Raw genomic sequence first — 20,330 nt, forward strand, 5'->3', positions numbered from 1 at the left:
CTCAGTAGGTCTGGGGTAGGACCATGGTATGTTCATTCTGAAAAAGCTCCCAGGGGGATCATGAAGGGAACTCCTCTTTAAAAATCACCACTTTAGAGAATAAGTTAATAACAAGCAAGTTGTATTTATTAAGAGACATTCCCACTGGTAAGAGACAACAAATGCCCAATACAATAAACTGTGAACTTCTAATCAAATCTATACTCCACAGTATATTATGCTTTATAGTATGATTGGAAGTAGTTTCAGTCATTATGTACAATTTGTTTTGACAATTTAACATAGAAAAATATTTTTACCACTCTTTGATCTTCTTATAACTTCCTCATAATTATAATGGCTATCCTTCCCCATCCTGAACAATTTCACATAATCCTAAAAAACGCATTATTGCCTCATGAGGTATTCATTTCACTTTCTCCTCTGTCCTTTGAGCACATATATAAATGATCTAAAAGAAATAATCTACGTTTTGCAAGGGCCACTAATGCATAATAAATCTTCCTTGGAAAATTCCAGTAAATTTCAAAGTAAGAATGAATCAATAACTGAAGTTAATTGATGAATACAAGAGGATTCATTACACTATACTGTCCAGTTTTTAATGTGTACATTTATATAAAACAGTTTACTTAACTAGAACAAGAGTGCTTGAAATAAGTTTAGAAAAGATTATTATTCTTAGAAAAAGAAAATAAAACATCCTGAAAACTTTTTCCCTTCAGTATCAACCAACCTTTTTGATCGTGACGATCCCGATGATTTGGATTTTTCCGAAGAGCTAGCTCCCTAAATGTGAGAAATAAATTTAAAAGTGACTACAATTATCAAAGAAACATCCCTACAATTAACTACTTCCCTTTACCAAGATCTCTGATATAGTGATATAAATAGTATTACTTTTATGCCTAAAATACTTTTATAAAAGGAACTTCAAAAACTAATTCATTTATTCTCAGGCTTCCTTAGATTAAGATTAATTTTCTGGTTCATTTTTTTAAATTAAATTATTACTGTTGAATTTTGTAGGGTAGGTAAGAATGCACTGCTACATCATGATTTTTGCCCAAGTCAACAAAGACAAAATAAAGGTATAGAAGTAATCAGATCACAACAGACAGTTTTGAGGATGTAAAAAAATGTGTCATTTTCTCTATCCCAACATATGGCACAAAGTATCTTCTATGATTCTCTTTGAGATACTAAATTTACCTTCATTGTGCCAGTAATAATCAGTATATTTCTTGAATTAAATTTTTTATACTAGGTGGAAAAAATCTCAAAACTATGCCTGGGTATCCCAGGTAAAGGACCTCAGAATGGGTTCCTATAATAATGCTTAAGATACTCTAAATATCCAGTCTTGAGAACTCTCAGAACCATGGAGTCATGTTCATAAACAATCACCTTGAGTGTCACTACTGCAATATAATAACGTTCAAATACCTATCTGTTAGCAAGCCTTTAGTTGTCTAACTTTAGGTATATTGCTAAAGTGAAATACACAACTTTAGGTATATTGCTAAAGTGAAACACACAATAATAAAAACAATGAACACCTTCTAAAAATAAACAACTACCCAAAATGAAGTATCATAATACTTGGGTATAACAATAAACTTAAACACATGCATGTACTAAACAGAAGCAATTTGATGATATACACTCTAGTTATTAATAATTAATAAATATATTTTAAATGTTTCAAATTAGTCTCACCTCTTCCTTGCTGTTTTCCATCATATCTGAGTTATTTCCAGAACCACTGTTTTTTTCTTAAAAGAGAAGAAATAAAAACTTTATTTATCTCTTCAAAGCATCATGAAACAGAACACCAATATCTGCAACTCCGTAAACCCACTCTTCAATCTATGAAGTACAACAGTACTAGTAATACATTATTCACATTAAAATATTCCTAAAAGAAACCTTCTTACACTGTTGGTGAGAATGCAAAATGGTGCAGCCACTCTGGAAAATAGTATGGAGATTCCTCGAAAAGTTAAAAAAAAGTTTTAAAAAAGTTAAAAATACGACCCAGCAATTAATTGTACTACTAGGTATTTACCCAAAGGATACAAAAATACAGATTTGAAGGGGTACATGTACCCTGATGTCTGTAGCAACATTAACAATAATCAAACTAAGGAAAAACCCCAAATGTACATGTGTGTACACACACACACACACACACACACACACACACGAATACTACTCAGTCGTCAAAAAGAATGAAATCTTCCCATTTACATCAATATGGATGGAACTAGAGTAATATTATGCTAAGCCAAATAAATCAGAGAAAGACAAATACCACATGATTTAACTTCTATGTGGAACTTAAGAAACAAAACAGATGAACATAGGGGAAGGGGGAAAAAGAAAGAGAGAAGCAAACCATAATTCAGAGTATAAACTGAGGGTTGATGGAGGGAGGTGGGTGAGGGATAGGCTAAATGTGTGATGGGGATTAAGGAGGGCACTTGCTATTATGAGCACTGGGTGTTATATGTAAGTAATGAATCACTAAATTCTACTCCTGAAATCATTATTACACTATATATTAACTAACTAGAATTTAAATAAAAATTTAAGAAAGAAAAAAATATTCCTAGAAGAATATTCTCACTAGAATCACTCTATTATCACACTAACTCCTTCTTAAAAAGCACTAAATTTCTAAAAATAGTAGTTTGGCATCAAAACACTTCCTACTGTAATTTTCTTTTTTTTTTAAGTTTATTTACTCTGAGAGACAGAGACAGCACAAGTGGGGGAGGGGCGGAGAGAGAGAGAGCAAGAGAAAGAATCCCAAGCAGACTCCATGCTGCCAGCACAAAGCCCAAGGTGGGGCTCAAACCCACAAAACCATGAGATCATGACCTGAGCCAAAACCAAGACTCAGACGCTTAACTGAGCCACCCAGGCACCTCCTTACTGTAATATTCTAAGATATCTTCTCTTAAAAGAAAACTTAACCTCTATCTTCTACTAACAATAAAATCATATTATTTCCCTTCACCTAAGACAATGGAAAAATAACAAACCTAAAGGAGGCAGAGGAAAATAAATAATAAAGATGAGAGCTAAAGTTAATGAAACAGAATTAGGAAAATAAAAATCACTGAAACCAAAAGTTAGTTCTTTGAAAAGCTGAATGAAATCAACACACCTGAATCTAAATTGACAAAGAAAAAAGAGAAAAATTCAAATTACTAGAATCAGAAAGTAAAGAGGGACATTACTATTTACCTTAAAGAAATAAAAGGATTATAAAAAAATATCATGACCAATTTAAGGCCAAAATATTAGATAACAAAATATGGAAAAGTTCCTAAACACACACAAGCTAACAAAACTGACTAAAGAAGAGAGTGTGAATAGACTTATAACTGAAGAGCCTGAATTAGTAATCAAAAAACTACCAACAAAGAAAAAGCAAAGGTCCAGATGTCTTCACCACTGAAATATATCAAGCATTCAAAAAAAGTATTCTTGATGCACCTGAGTGGCTCAGTCAGTTAAACATCTGACTCTTTTTTTTTTTTTTCAACTTTTTTTTTTTAATTTATTTTTGGGACAGAGAGACAGAGCATGAATGGGGGAGGGGCAGAGAGAGAGGGAGACACAGAATCGGAAACAGGCTCCAGGCTCCGAGCCATCAGCCCAGAGCCTGACGCGGGGCTCGAACTCACGGACCGCGAGATCGTGACCTGGCTGAAGTCGGACGCTTAACCGACTGCGCCACCCAGGCGCCCCTAAACATCTGACTCTTGATTTTAGTTCAAGTCATGATCTCCTGGTTCGTGGGTTTGAGCCCCACATCAGGCTCTGTGCTGACAGTACAGAGGGTGCTTGGGATTCTCTCTCTTTCCCTCTCTCTGGCCCTTCCCTGTTCACACACTCTCTCTCTCAAAATAAATAAACATAAAAAGAAAGAATTTTTTCACAAACTATTCCAATAAAAAAAAAGGTGGGATACTTCCAATAAAAAAAGTATGGGATACTCATACATGTATATGAGACCAGTTATCATACCAAAACCAGAAAAGTTACCACAAAAAGAGAAATCTACAGAACACTATCACAAATACAGACAGAAAAGTCCTCAACAAAACACTGGCACACTTCAGAATAAAAGACAAGTCTTTCTCCCACAGACTAGGAGAAAACATCTGCACAAGATCTATCTGATAAAAGACTATTATCTAAAAGATACAAAGAACTCAACAATAATAAACAACATGATTAGAAATGGGCCAAGATCTGAAGATATCTTACCAAAGACGGAACACAGGTGGCAAATAAGCATATGAAAAGATACTCTACATCATATGTCATGAAGGAACTAGAAATTAAAACAATCAGATAACACCGCAAAAACAATCAATGGACAAATGCAGAACGCTGACAACACCAAATGCTGGTGAGGATGTGGAGCAACAGGAATTCCCATTTGACTACTGTTGGGAATGTAAAAATGGTACAACCACTTTGGAAGATATTAGGACAGTTTCTTACAAAACTAACCATTCTCTTATCATATGATCCAGCAATCACACTCCTTGATATTTATTCAAAAAAAGATGAAAATGAAGTCCACTCAAAAATCTGCATATGGTTGCATCTGGGTGGCTCAGTCGGCTAAGTATTCAACTTTGGCTCAGGTCATGATCTCATAGTTCAGGAGTTCCAGCCCTGCATTGGGCTCTCTACTGTCAGGGCAGAGCCTGCTTCAGATCCTGTCTCCTTGTCTCTCTGCCCCTTCCCAGCTCTCTCATGCAGGCACTCTCTTGCTCTCACTCTCTCTCTCAAAAAAAAAAAAAAAACATTAACAATCTGCACACAGATGCTTATAAACACCTTTATTTTACATAAACAACCTTGGTAATTTATATAAACATTTTATAAGTAGCTTCATTCATAACTGTCAAAATACAGAAACAACCAACATATCTTTCAGAAGGTGAATGGGATAAACTAACCGTGGTACACCCAAACAATGGAGTATTATTCAGCACTAAGAAGAAATGACCATGCAGCCATGAAAAGAGATGGAGGAAACAAATGCACATTACCAAGTGAAAGAACTCGATGCAGGGCTCAAGTCACTATGAAGTGGCCAACTATGTGACACTCTGGAAAAGGCAAAAGTATGAAAACAGTGGCTGCCAGGAGTTAAGGGGGAAGGAAGAATGGATAGATGGAACAGAGAATTTTTAGTGCAGTGAAACCAACCTGTATATTATTAGGGTAGATCCATGTCATTATACATTTCTCAAAATCCTTAGAATGTACAACACCCAGAGTGAAATCTAATGCAAACTCTGCATTCTGGGTGATATGACTTGTCAGTGTAGGTGCATCAATTGCAACAAATGTACAGCTGTGGTGCAGCCTATTGACAGTGGGGGAAGCTGTGCATGTATGGGGAGAAATACATAGGAAATCCTGCACTTTCCATTCCACTTTTCTGTGAACCTGAAACTGCTCTCAAAAGTAAAATCTATTTTAAAAGACCCTTAAAAAAGGGATCATCCTCACCTATCTACAAAATATTCACAGGTTAACACCATACTAAGTGGTGAAAAACTGAATACTTTCCTAAGATCAGAAATAAGAAAGAAAATTCACTCTTGCCACTTATATTCAATATTGTAATGGAGTAGCCAGAGCGAGTTGTCAAGAGAAAGAAATAAAAGGCAGTAAGATTGAAAAGGAAGAAGTAAAACAATCTCTCTTTGGAGTTGACATTATCATATATATAGAAAATCTGTGGAATCCACCAAAAAACTATCAGAACTAGTAAAAGAGTTCAGAAAGATTGAAAATACTAGAACAGGGGCGCCTGGGTGGCTCAGTTGTTTAAGCGTCTGACTTCGGCTCAGGTCATGATCCCATTGCTCACGGGTTTGAGCCCTGCGTCGAGCTCTGTGCTAACAGCTCAGAGCCTGAAGCCTGCTTGGGATATTGTGTGTCTCTCTCTGCCCCTCCTCCATTCATGCTGTCTCTCTCTCTCTCTCAAAATAAATAAATAAACAAAAAAAAAGAAAAATACAAAAATATACAAATATCAATTGTATTTCTATTCACTTGTAAAACATGACCTAAAAATAAAGAAAACAACCCAACTTAACATTAAGATGGCTATACTCCTCAAACTGATCTACCTACCTATGCAAACCCTGTCAGAATCCCAGCTGACTTCTTTCTAGAAATTGACTAGCTCATTTTAAAATTCACATAAAATTAAACAGGAAAAGCCAAAACAACCTTCAAAAGGAAAAACAAATAGGAAGACTCACAATTTCAAAACTTAGTGTAAAACAATTTTAATTAATACAGTGCAATACTGGCTAAAGGACAGACATACAGATCAGTCAGAAAACATTGAAAGTCCAGAAATAAAACCACATATCTATGGTCAACTGATTTTCAATAAGGATGCCAAGACCCTTCGGTGGGGAAATAGAATCTTTTCAACAAATGATGCTAGTAGCATAACTATGTGTCCACATGCAAAAAATGAACCTAGAGCCCTGCCTCACTCCACATACAAAAGTTAACTACAGGGGCGCCTGGGTGGCTCACTCAGTTTAGCATCCCACTCTTGACTTCGGCTCAGGTCATGATTTCACAAGTTCATTGAGTTCAGATAAAGCCCCACATCCCGCTCTGCACTGACAGACTGGAGCTTGCTTGGGATTCTGTCTACCTCTCTCTCTGCCTCTCCCCCACTTGCTCGCGCTCTCTCTCTCTCTTTCAAAATAAATAAAAATAAACTTTAAAAAAAGTTAACTCCAAATGCATCAAATACGTAAATATAAAAGCTAAAGCTATAAAACTCTTAGAAGAAAATACAGGGGCAAATCTTTATGACCTCAGATTTAGTAATGGATTCTTAGATATGACAACAAAAACATGAGCAACAAAAGGAAAATTAGATTACTTAGACTTTATCTAAATTAAAAGCTTTTGTGTTTCAAAGAACATCATCAAGAAAATGAAAGACAACCAACAAAATGAGGGAAAAAATTTGCAAATCATATGTTTGATCCAAGTTTCCACTGAAAGATGAACAACAAACTAAATACGCTACATACATATAATGGAATACTATTTGGCCTTAAAAAGGAAGGACAGAGGGGCACCTGGTTGGCTCAGTCGGTTAAGCACCAGCTTTGGCTCAGGTCATGATCTCACGGTTCATGAATTCGAGCCCCATGTCAGGCTCTGTGCTGACAGCTCAGAGCCTGGAGCCTGCTTCAGATTCTGTGTCTCCCTCTCTCTCTGCCCCTCCCCTGCTCACGCTCTGTCTCTGTCTCTCTCTCTCAAAAGGAAATAAACATTAAAAAGAAAAAAAAACTTAAAAAATGGGAAGAACATCCGGATACAGGCCACAACACTGATGAACCTTGAAGGCATTATGCTAAGTAAAATAGAACATCTGGATACAGGCCACAACATTGAAGGCATTATACTAAGTAAAATAAGCCAGACACAAAAGGACAAAACCTGTAGACCCCTCCCACTTATAGGAGGAGCCTAAAGTAGTCAAATTCATAGAGACAGAATGTAGAATGGTGGTTGCCAGAGGCTGGGGGAGAGAGGATTGGAAAGTTACTGCTTAATGGGTACAGAGTTTCATTTGATGAAGATGAAACGTTCTGGAGATGGATGGTGATGATGTTTGCACAACCATGTGAATGTACTTAATGCCAGAGAATCGTACACTTAAAACTAGTTAAAATGGTAAATTTTATCATAATAAAAAGTCTGGATATATAAAGAATTCTTACAAATCAACGATAAAAAAACAAATGCCCAATTAAAAATTGGGCAAAGGATGTGAAAAGACAATTCTCCAAGGAAAATATATACAAATTACCAGTAAGCACATGAAAATATAGTCATCATCAGTCATCAGGCAAATGACAACCAAATCCAAAATGAGACACTACTTCACATGCACTAGGATAGCTAAAATCAAAAAGTCTGATAATATTGTTGGCATAGATACAGAGAAATCAGAATCCTCATATGTTGCTGGTGGGAATGTAAAGTGGTGCAGCCACTTTGGAAAACATTTTGGCATTTCCTCAAAAGATTTAACATAGTTACCATATAACCTAGCAATTCCACTCCTAAGTATGTACTCAAGAAAAATGAAAATATACTGCCATACACAAACATGTTTACAAATGTTTATAGCAGCATTATTCATAATAGCCAAAATATGGAAACAAGACAAATATCCATGAACAGATCAAACAAATGTCATATAAAAGAACATTATTTGGTCATAAAAAGGAATGAAGTACTAACACATGCTACAACACAGATAAACCTTGAACACATTATACTAAGTGAAAGAAGCCAGTTAAAAAGGACCACATATTATACAATGCCACTGATAAATCCAAAATAGGGAAATCCAAAAAGAAAGTAGATTAGTGGGGTTGTTTAAGGCTGGGGTGGGGGGGGTGTTTCTTTTGACGTGATACAAATGCTATAAAATTGACTGTGGTGACGGTTACACATATCTGTGAAATACTAAAACTGCTAAATTGTATACTTTAAATGGGTGAATTTTATGGTATATAAATTATATCTCAATAACTGTTAAAAGTGTTATTAATCATTAAGGAAATGTTTTTTATGTGGTTTCACCCACAACAACATATCACTAAATCTTGACCAGCATATATAAAATTAAAAAGAAACTAGAGGTAACTCCAAATGCTGGTATGGATGCAGAGAAACTGGATCACTCATACATTGCTTTGGCACTATTAAAATGGTGTGGCCCCTCTGTAAAACAGTTTATAGTTTAGGAGTGTCTTAAACATGTAATCATCATATGACCAACAAACTGCACTCCCAGGCATTTATCCTGGAGATGTGAAAATGTATGTTCACACAAATGTTCACCAGCAGTTATATTTGTAATAGCTCAAATATGGAATCAGCCCAGATGTCCTTTAACAGGTGAATGGTTAAGCAAACTGTAGTACATCCATACCATGAAACATCATTACACTGCAATAAAAAGGAAACAACTACAGATAATGCTACAATGCAGATGAATCTCTAGGGAATTAGGCTAAGTGAAAAAACTGAATCCCAACGTATATATACATAGGATTCCATTTATGTAACATGTTTTGAAATGGAGGACAGATTAGTAATTGCCAGGAATTAAACATAGGTAGGAGTCAGGCTAGAGAGGTTAGCATGATTATGAAAGGACAAGATGAGTAATCTGTGAGGGTGGATACACAACTGTGGCGGGGGTTGGGGGGGGAGATTGTGAATTAATCCAAGTAACGGAATTGTACAAAACTTAATAAACCCACACAAGTACAAGGAAAACTGAGGAAATATGAATCAGACTGATAGATATCAATAGCTTGATTATAATAATATAGTTTGGTAAAATATTACCATTATGGGGGCAGTGGGCAAAGTGTATACAAGGGCTCTGTATTAGTTGTTACAACTGCAAAAAATATTGCACGTGAATCTATAATTTTCTGAATATAAATGTCACTTTAAAAAACTGTCAGAAAACTAGGAATAGAGGGAAACATCTTCAATTTAATAAAGTGTATTTACAAAAACCTTATATAGGGAAAAAATAGTTAACATAGAGGGAGGGAGGCAAACCACAAGAGACTCTTAAATACAGAGAAGAAACTGAGGATGGATAGGGGGTGAGGGAAAATGGGTGATGGGGTATTGAGGAGGGCACTTGTTGGGACGAGCACTGGGTGTTGTATGTAAGCCAATTTAACAATAAATTATATTTTAAAAAAAATTTTAAATAAAACCCCAAAAAAGATAACTATACAGTTTTATTGGAGAAAGGTTTTCAAGAGTAAGTGTTCTGTATACTTTTTATTTTTTAAGGTTTTCTATTCTAAGATGGATAAATTCTATTAGTCTGTCATCAAATTCACTGACACTTCTATTCCTACCTTTACTCTGTCAAGTACAATGATTTGTTGCTCAAAATTATATTTTTTAGTTCTATAATTTCAAAATGGGTTTTTATAGTTTTTATGTCTGTGCTAAGATTTCCTATATATGTCTATTCATCATAAATGTATTTGCCTTTTTGTGCTTGTGCATAGTTTAAAAGCTGCTTTAATATTCTTGTCTGCTAATAGCAACATTTGAGTTGTCTGTAGACTGGTCTCTAATGATTACCTTTCTACTTTAGAACTTCTTCTATTGGATTGCATACTGTTCATTTTGAAAGATACAGTGAAGACACTGCATCCCATTATGTTCCTCCAAACAGTTGATATTTCTATTATTGGGAGATATTAGCTAAAATCAAACCCCAAAATGATTACCCTGTACTAAAAGCAACTAAAAGTTTTCTACTGTTCTTTTTAACCCTACCTGAGCTGCCTGTAATCTGGGCTGCACTTGAATAATTCAATCACAAACATGGTTGGAGTTCTTGCAGCTTCTGGAGCTCCCAATCTGTAGCTCTCTTCTAAATGGAACCTTCCCCTCTTTTTACAAAAGCTGCTACAGTCTGGCATAAAAAAGGCTCTCAGATCAATGGAACAGAATGGAGAACCAAGAAATGGACCCACAAACGTATGGCCAACTAATCTTTGACAAAGCAGGAAGGAATAGCCAATGGAATAAAGACAGTCTGTCTCTTCAGCAAGTGGTGCTGGGAAAACTGGACAGCGACATGCAGAAGAATGAACCTGGACCACTTTCTTACACCATACACAAAAATAAACTCAAAATGGATGAAAGACCTCCATGTAAGACAGGAAGCCATCAAAATCTTCAAGGAAAAAGCAGGCAAAAAACTCTTTGATCCTGGTTGCAGCAACTCAACACGTCTCTGGAGGCAAGGGAAACAAAAGCAAAAATGAACTATTGGGACCCCCTCAAAATAAAAAGCTACTGCACAGCGAAGGAAACAATCAGCAAAACTAAAAGGCAACCGACAGAATGGGAGAAGATATTTGCAAATGATATATCAGATAAAGGATTAGTATTCAAAATCTATAAAGAACTTATCAAACTCAACACCCAAAAAAACAAATAATCCAGTGAAGAAATGGGCAAAAGACATGAATAGACACTTCTCCGCAGAAGACATCCAGATGGCCAACCGACACATGAAAAAATGCTCAACATCACTCACCATCAGAGAAATACAAATCAAAAGCACAATGAGGGGCGCCTGTGTGGCTCAGTCGGTTGAGCGTCCAACTTCGGCTCAGGTCATGATCTCATAGCTCGTGAGTTCGAGCCCCGCAATGGGGTCTGTGCTGACAGCTCAGAGTTTGGAGACTGCTTTGAATTCTGTGTCTCCCTCTCTCTCTGCCCTTAACCCACTCGCATTCTTCTCTGTCTCTCTCAAAAATAAATAAACATTAAAAAAAATTTAAAAGCACAATGAGATACCACCTCACACCTGTCAGAATGGCTAGCATTAACAACTCAGGCAACAACAGATGTTGGCAAGGATGCAGAGAGAAAGGATCTCTTTTGCATTGCTGGTAGGAATGCAAACTGGTACAGCCACTCTAGAAAACAGTATGGAGGTTCCTCAAAAAATTAAAAATAGAACTACCCTACGACCCAGCAACTGCACTACTAGGTATTTATCCAAGGGATACAGATATGCTGTTTCAAAGGGACACATGCACCCCCATGTTTATAACAGCACTATCAACAATAGCTAAAGTATGAAAACAGCCCAAATGTCCATCGATGGATGAATGGATAAAGAAAATGTGGTGTATATATGCAATGGAGTATTACTCAGCAATCAAAAAGAATGAAATCTTGCCATTTGCAACTACATGGATGGAACTGGAGGGTATAATGCTAAGTGAAATTAGTCAGAGAAAGACAAAAATCATATGACTTCACTCATAAGAGGACTTTAAGATACAAAACAGATGAACTTAAGGGAAGGGAAGCAAAAATAATATAAAAACAGGGAGGGAACAAAACATAAGAGACTCTTAAATATGGAGAACAAACAGAGGGTTACTGGAGGGGTTGTGGGAGGGTAGATGGGCTAAATGGGTAAGGGACATTAAGGAAACTACTCCTGAAATTACTGTTGCACTATATGCTAACTAATTTGGATGTAAATTAAAAAAATAAAATTAAAAAAAAAAGCTGCTAGGGTCTCTAAATTTCTTTATACCTTATCCAACAAGAATGCAGATTACTATCCAAGTCTTAACTGACACCAATTGAGCTAACTGGCACTTTCCTTAAGGAAAAAAGGCTTAACAATTGGAAATTCACTATTGCTATTTCCTTCTTCCATGTGTTAACTCACCTCCTATTTATGTCTGCTTTTTGTCACTGGCCGTTCCTTCACATAGCTGTTTTCAGTATTTTGGTCAGTTTGTAACTGGTATCTGTGGGAAATAATGTGCTTATGCAAATAAGCTAGTCTGCCACCAAACAATATACATCATTTGTAGAAGAGAATTCTAAACAATTCTAAACAATGGTTGGCAAATTTGAAACTAGGTGAATACCATGAGGACTGAGCAAATGAGTATAAAAAATGGAGGATAACAGGGCCAGATTTCTGTGTTACAGAAAGAAATTAAAATATAAAAAGAGGAAGACTACAATGAAATCTATGGTACAAATTACAATTAAAAGTATCAATATCAACTTGGGGAGAAGATGATATAGAGTAGGAGGATTCTAAACTCACCTCCACCTATGGATACACCTCAATAGCACCCACATCAGTGTAAATAACACAGAAAATGACCCAAACACTGCCAAAACAGACTCTCAACCACAATCATAGAGAATACGCCACATCAAAAGTGATAGAAAGGATGCAGACATGGTCACCAAAGTGACCCGAGACTGCAGGAAGAAGGGAAACTGCAAACACAGAGAAAGGATAAGAGCAGAACCCACACCAGGCTCCCCAGGCATGGGGGACCTGCACTGGAAAGGCAAATGCCCCATGTAACATTTGGCTTGAAAAGGTGAGGAACTTAACATTTTAACTTTTTATAACCAGTGGGCCTCAACACTTTGAACTTTAAAAATCAGCAGGCTTGGCTCTGGGAAAACCAGAGGGCAAGAGGAAACTGAGTCCCCGCCCTTAAAAGGGCCAGCATAACAAACAACCCTGCTGAGATATCACATAGAACCAGCAGTTTAAAAAACACCTGAGGTATACAGGAAGGAGATTTATTTATTTACTAATCTCAGAACCTGCACAGAAGGCACAGGGATCTTTCAGAGACTATTCTAAGAAAAGAATGGGCAGGCACCATTTTCCTCCCCAACCCCCAGTCCAGATATCCGGATACTTTCGGGAACTAGTGAACACCCTTGGGACCAGTGAATACTCTCCACCTAGCTTGCAAACAGCACACCATGCCCTCCACAAGAGTTCTGCAATGTAGCTCCAGGTCCTCTCCAGAGCAGATTAGTGCATAACTTGCTAATACCACGAACCCTACCCACACCACTACCTTTCCTGCCAATCTGCCCTATTTGACACAACCCCAGCAAGAGTCCACCTAGAGTGGCACCATAAAACTGGCATTGTGCAAGCAGACCTAACAGTGGCTAGAACCAATACAAAGTGACTCATGCCCTGGGGAGAAGGACAAATAACCACACAGCCCAGTTCAACTGTGGCACCATCAGAGGGCTGAGGGCAGACAGCTGGCTGATGACAGGCCCTGCACAATGATGTAAGTCTCAGGGGACAACACAAGGAGAGTACTCTGTAGTTGAGTTCAGAGGATACCCTGCAAATGTCTCATAGCAGGAGCCATTCCCAGACTGGCCCACTGACAACACAGGGACCAAACTCTGCCCATAAGAGGCAAAGGGAGCTTTGCATCTAACTGCACTGAAAAAAAATGTGGCTCAACCACAACAATAGTGTGCAAACAACATATATACAGGAGACACCCCCAAAACTCAAGGTTCTGGTGAACAGGGGACACCACACTACACGGGACTACAGGAAGTCTTCCTTATAAGACCATTACTTACAAGCATAAGATACATTGACTTTCCTAACACACAGAGTTAGACAAAATGAGGAGAAAGAAGAATATGCCCTAAATGAAAAAAAAAAAAAAAAAAACCTGACAGGTAGAGAGGCAAGTGAAATGGAGATAAGCAATATGACTAATAGAGAATTTAAACAAATGGTCCTAGAGATACTTACTGGAATTGAGAAAAGAGGAGATGATCTCAAGGAGACCCTCTACAAAGAGATAAAATATAAGAAAGAATGGGGTGCCTGGGTGGTTCGGTTAGGCGTCTGACTCTTGATTTTGGCCCAGGTCATGATCTCTCAGTTCGTGAGATATCGGAGATACCTGCACTAACAGCACAAAGCCTGCTTGGGATTCTCTCGCTCCCTCTCTGTCCCTCCCCCACTCACATTCTCATTTTCTCTCTCTCTCTCAAAATAAATAAACTTAAAAAATAAAAATAATAAAGAACCAAGCAGAGATGAAAAACTCAATAACTGAAATTAAAAATACACGGGGCGGGGCGCCTGGGTGGCGCAGTCGGTTAAGCATCCGACTTCAGCCAGGTCACGATCTCGCGGTCCGTGAGTTCGAGCCCCGCGTCAGGCTCTGGGCTGATGGCTCGGAGCCTGGAGCCTGTTTCCGATTCTGTGTCTCCCTCTCTCTCTGCCCCTCCCCCGTTCATGCTCTGTCTCTCTCTGTCCCAAAAATAAATTAAAAAAAAACGTTGAAAAAAAAAAAAATACACGGCGCGCCTGGGTGGCGCAGTCGGTTAAGCGTCTGACTTCAGCCAGGTCACGATCTCGCAGTCCGTGAGTTCAAGCCCCGCGTCAGGCTCTGGGCTGATGGCTCGGAGCCTGGAGCCTGTTTCCAATTCTGTGTCTCCCTCTCTCTCTGCCCCTCCCCCGTTCATGCTATGTCTCTCTCTGTCCCAAAAATAAATAAAAAACATTGAAAAAAAAATTAAAAAAAAAATACACGAGGAGGGAATAAATAGTACACTGAAGGATGCAGAAAATGGATTAGTGACCTGGAAGACAGAGTAATAGAAGGCAATCAAGCTGAACAAAAGAAAGTAAAAAATTTAAAAAATGAGAATAGATTAAAGGAACTCAGGAACACCATCAAGCATAATAACATTTACGTAATAGGGATTCCAGAAAGAGAAGAAAGATAAAATGGGGTAGAAAGTTTATCTAAAGAAATAATAGCTGAAAAATTACCAAATGTGGGGAAAGGAACAAAAATCCAGATACACAGGGCACAGAAAGCACTCCCAAAGTCAACCCAAGAAGGTCTACACCAAGACAAACAGTAATTAAAATGGCAAAAAGTAGTGATAAAGAGAGGATTTTAAAATGAACAGGAGAAAGCAGGTACATTCAAGGGAAACACCATAAGGCTATCAGCTGATTTTTCAGCAAAAACACTGAAGGCCAAAAGTAGGTGGCATGATTTAATCAAAGTGCTGAAAGGAAAAACCCTGCAAACAAGAATATTCTACCAGCAATGCTATCATTCAGAGTAGGAAACATAAAGTTTCCAGACCAACAAAAAATTAAAGAAATTCATCACCATTAAACCAGTCTTACAAAAAATATTAAAGGGTATAATCTGAGTGGGAAGATTACATCGTAAGTAAGATAAAGAAAAAGAGGAAGCACAAAAGCAGTAAAATTAAGTACATCTATAAAAATCAGACAAAGGATTCACAAAACAAAAGGATGTAAAATAAGACACCATATATCTAAAACATAGGGGTGGGGAGAAAAAAGTAAAACTTCACTGCTTTCAGTAGTGGTTCAAAATTAAGCAACCACCAACTTAATATAGACTGCTATATGCAGAGGATGTTATATATAAACATAATGATAGCCACAAATCAAAAGCTGGTAACAGATACGCAAAACATAAAAAGAAAGCAATCAAAGCACATCACTAATGAAAGGACGCAAACAATGAGAGAGCAAGAGAAAAAAAAAAGACAAAAACAACCATATAACAAATAACAAAATGTCAATAAATACATACCTACTGATAATTACTTTGAATATAAATTGACTAAATGCTCCAATCAAAAGAAATCGGGTAATAAAATGGATAACAAAGCAAGATCCATCTGTGTGCTGCCTACGAGAGACTCATTTCAGACCTAAAGACACATGCATGTTGAAGGTGAATGGATGCAAACACTTATTATATGAATGGAAGGGAAAAGAAAGCTAGGGTAGCAATATTTATATACGTCAAAATAGACTTTAAAACAAAGACTGTAACAAGAGACAAAAAAGGACACAACAAGATCATGAAGGGAAAAATTCAACAAGAAAACGTTAACAATTGCAAATATGTATTAACCCAACATGATAGCATCCAAAAGCACAAAGCAGCCAATAACAAACAAAGGAGGTAACTGACAGTAACACAATAATAGTAAGGAACTTCAACTCCCAACTTACATCAATAGATAGATCATCCAAACAAAAAATAAAATTAGAAAGTAACCAATGGCTTTGAAGGACACACTGGACCAGATGAATCTAACAAGTATGTTCAGAACATTCCATCTTAAAACTACAGAATACAGATTATTTTCATATACACATAGAACATTCCCCACACAACGGATCATGTGTTAGGCCACAAAACAAGTTTCAAAAACATCAAAAAGATGGGGGCACCTGGGTAGCTCAGTCAGCTGAATGTCTGATTGTTGATTTCAGCTCAGGTCATGATCTCAGTTTGTGGGTTCAAGTCCGGTGTCAGGTTTTGCACTATCAGCACAGAGCCTACTTAGGGTTCTCTCTCTCCTCCTCTCTGTGCCCCTCCCTCACTAGCATTATCTATCTCAAAATAAATAAGTAAACTTAAAAAGAAAAGATGAAGTCATACCATGCATCTTTTCCAAACACTATGAAACTAGAAATTAACCACAAGAAAAAAATCTGGAGAACACATAAACACATGGAGATTAAATAACATGCTAATAAACAATAAGTAGGTCAACCAAGAAATTAAAGAGGAAATAAAAACAAATGTAAATAGATGAAAATAAAAACACAATGGTCCAAAATCTTTCACATGCAGCAAAAGATGTTCCAAGAGGAAAGTTTATGGCAAAACAGGCCTACCTTAAGAGGTAAGAAAAATCTAAAATAAAAAACCTAAACTTACACCTAACGGAGCTAAGAAAAAAAAAAAGAATCACAAATGAAACCCAAAACAGGTAAAAGAAAGGAAATAAAAATAAGAGCAGAAACAAACAAAAAAGAAACTAAAAAAACAATACAACACATCAATGAAACCATAAGCTGGTTGTATGAAAAGATTAACAAAATTGATAAACCTTTATCAAGACTCATCAAAAAATAAAGAGAACTCAACATTAGAAAAGAGGAGAAATAAAAAAGCAACTGAACAGAAATACAAAGGATTAGAAGAGAATAGTATGAAAAAGTATATGACAACAAATTTGTACAACCTAGAAGAAATGGATAAATTTTTAGAAACATATAACCTCCCCAAATTGAATCAGGAAAAGTAAAACTGAATTTGAGAAGACTGATTACCAGCAGTAAGGTTGAATCAGTATTCAAAACACAACCAACAAACAAAAGTCCAGGACCAGATGATGTCACAGGTGAATTCTACCAAACATTTAAAGAGTTTAGGTGCGCCTGGGTGGCTCAGTCGGCTGAGCATCTGACTTCGGCTCAGGTCATGATCTTGAGGTCCATGAGTTCGAGCCCCGCCCCGGACTCTGTGCTGACAGCTCAGAGCCTGGAGCCTGCTTTGGAGTCTGTGTCTCCCCCTCTCTCTGCCCCTCCCCCACGCATGCTCACTTTCTCTCTCTCTCTCTGTCAAAAATAAATAAACATTAAAAAATAATAATAAAACAATAAAGAGTTTAATACCAAGTTACCCAGGTAGCTCAGTTAAGCGCCGACTCTTGGTTTTGGCTTGGGTCATGAACTCACAGTTTTGAGTTAGAGCCCCACATCGGGCTATGTGCTAACATTTCAGAGCCTGCATGGAATTCTCTCTCTCCCTCTCTCTCTTCCCCAGCCCCACTTTCTCTCTTTCTCAAAATAAACTTTAGAAAAAATTTTGAGGGACACCTGAGTGGCTCAGTCAGCTGAGCATCTGACTTCAGCTCAGGTCATGATCTCATCGCTCCTAAGTTTGAGCCCCGCGTCAGGCTCTCTGCTGACAGCACAGAGCCTGCTTCGGTTCCTGTCTCCCTCTCTCTGCCCCTCCCCAGCTCGTGCTTTCTCTATGTCTCAAAAATAAATAAAAACATCAAAAATGGGGTGCCTGGGTGGCTCAGTTGGTTAAGCGTCCAACTTTGGCTCAGGTCATGACGCCGCGGTTTGTGCGTTCGAGCCCCACGTCAGCCTCTGTGCTGACAGCTTGCTCAGAGCCTGGAGCCTGCTCCGGATTCTGTCTCCCTTTCTCTCTGCCCCTCCCCCGCTCACACTCTGTCTCTGTCAAAAATAAATAAACATTAAAAAAATTTTTTAAAGAGTTTAATACCTATTCTTCTCAAACTATTCCAAAAAATAAAAGAAAGAAAGCTTCCAATTTCATTCTATAAGGCCAGTGTTAACTCTGATACCAAAACCAGATAAAGATACCACTAAAAAAAAGAACTAAAGGCCAATATCCCCACTGAACATAGATGCAAAAATCCCTCAACAAAATATTAGTAAACTGAATCCCAATAATACATTTAAAAATTCATTTACCATGATCAGGCAGGATTTATTCCTGGAATGCAAGTGTGATTCAATATTCCAAATTAATTAACATGATATATCACATTCACAAGAGAAAGGATTAAAAAATATGATAATTTCAAAAGATGCAAAAAATGTCTGACAAAGTACAACATCCATTCATGACAAAAATCCTCAACAAAGTAGCTTTAGAGGAAACATACCTCAAAAATAACAAAGGCCATTTAAGAGAAACCCGCAGCTAACTGGAAAGAACTGGGAGCTTTTCCCCTAAGGTCAGGAATAAGACAAGGATGCCTTGCACTTTTATTCAACATAGTACAAGACGTCCTAGCCAGGGTGCCTGGGTGGCTCAGTTGGTTAAACGTCAGACTTCAGCTCAGGTCACAATCTCAGTCTGTGAGTTCGAGCCCTGCGACGGGCTCCGTGCTGACAGTTCAGAGTCTGGAGCCATCTTTGGATTCTGTGTGTGTCTCTCTCTCTCTCTGCCCCTCCCCTTCTCATGTTCTGTCTCTGTCTCAAAAATAAATAAAAACATTTTAAAAAATTTAAAAAAAGAAGTCTTAGCCACAGCAATCAGACAACAAAAAGAAAGAAAAGGCACCCAAACTGTTAGGAAGAAGTAAAATTTTCACTATTAGCAGATAATATGATACTTTCTAGAGGAAACCCTGAAGACTCAAACAAAAAAAAACTACTAGAACTAATATAAGAATTCATTAAAGTCTCAGGATACAAAATCAATCTATAGAAATCTGTTGCATTTCTACACACTAATAATGAAGTACAAAAAAAAAAAAGATTAAGAAAATAATCCCACTGACAATTTTACCAAAAACAAGAAGATACCTAGGAATAAACCTAAACAAAGAGTTAAAAGATCTGTACTCTGAAATCTACAGAACACTTATGAAAGAAGTTGAAGAGGACACAAAGAAATGGAAAAACATTCCATGCTCATGGAATGGAAACAAATATTTTTTTTTTCCCCAAGTTCACATCAGACGGGTAATGTGCCAAGGTGGTAACAAAGGTTTAGGGGAGGCACATGCCACACAATTGTGTGAACACCCAATCATCATGCTTATGAACTACAAAAGGTTCCAGAACAAATACTATTAAAATGTCGATATTACTCAAAGCAATCTACACGTTTAATGCAATCCCAGTCAAATAACCAAGAGCATTTTTCATAGAACTAGAAAGAACATTCCTAAAATTTGTATGGAACCACAGAAGTCCCTGAATAACTAAAGCAATCTTGAAAAAGAAGAACAAAACTGGAGGTATCACAACCCCAGATTTCAAGATATGCTACAAAGCTATAGTAATCAAAAACAGTATGGTACTTCCATAAAAACAAATACATAGATCAATGGAACAAGACAGCCCAAAAATAAATCCAAGATTATATGGTTGATTAATTTTCATATAAAGGAGGCAAGTATATGCAATGGGAAAAAAAAACAGCCTCTTCAACAAATGATAATGGGAAAATTGGACACCTATATGCAGAAGAATTAAACTGGAACACTTTCTGATACCATAAACAGAAATAAACTCAAAATGGATT

The 20,330-nt window shown here is 37.2% G+C and overlaps 1 protein-coding gene and 1 non-coding gene across 10 annotated transcripts in view; both read right to left on the reverse strand.

Annotated features, from left to right (window-relative positions):
* The window catches only part of ATRX (ATRX chromatin remodeler), a 320,378-nt gene that overhangs the window by 246,034 nt on the left and 54,014 nt on the right, over positions 1-20,330 (reverse strand). For all 9 annotated transcript variants that reach the window (XM_058712606.1, XM_058712608.1, XM_058712607.1 and 6 more), the window contains 2 exons: positions 1,720-1,775; positions 737-789 (listed from right to left, as the gene is read on the reverse strand). In XM_058712606.1, coding sequence (XP_058568589.1) covers positions 737-789; positions 1,720-1,775 — 109 coding nt within the window. The remainder of the gene's footprint in view (positions 1-736; positions 790-1,719; positions 1,776-20,330) is intronic.
* LOC131503344 (small nucleolar RNA U13) lies at positions 19,756-19,860 on the reverse strand. Its single transcript, XR_009257433.1, has one exon. It is a non-coding gene; the product is annotated as a small nucleolar RNA U13 (small nucleolar RNA).

Source organism: Neofelis nebulosa, chromosome X (assembly GCF_028018385.1).
Source record: "Neofelis nebulosa isolate mNeoNeb1 chromosome X, mNeoNeb1.pri, whole genome shotgun sequence".
NCBI lineage: Eukaryota > Metazoa > Chordata > Mammalia > Carnivora > Felidae > Neofelis > Neofelis nebulosa.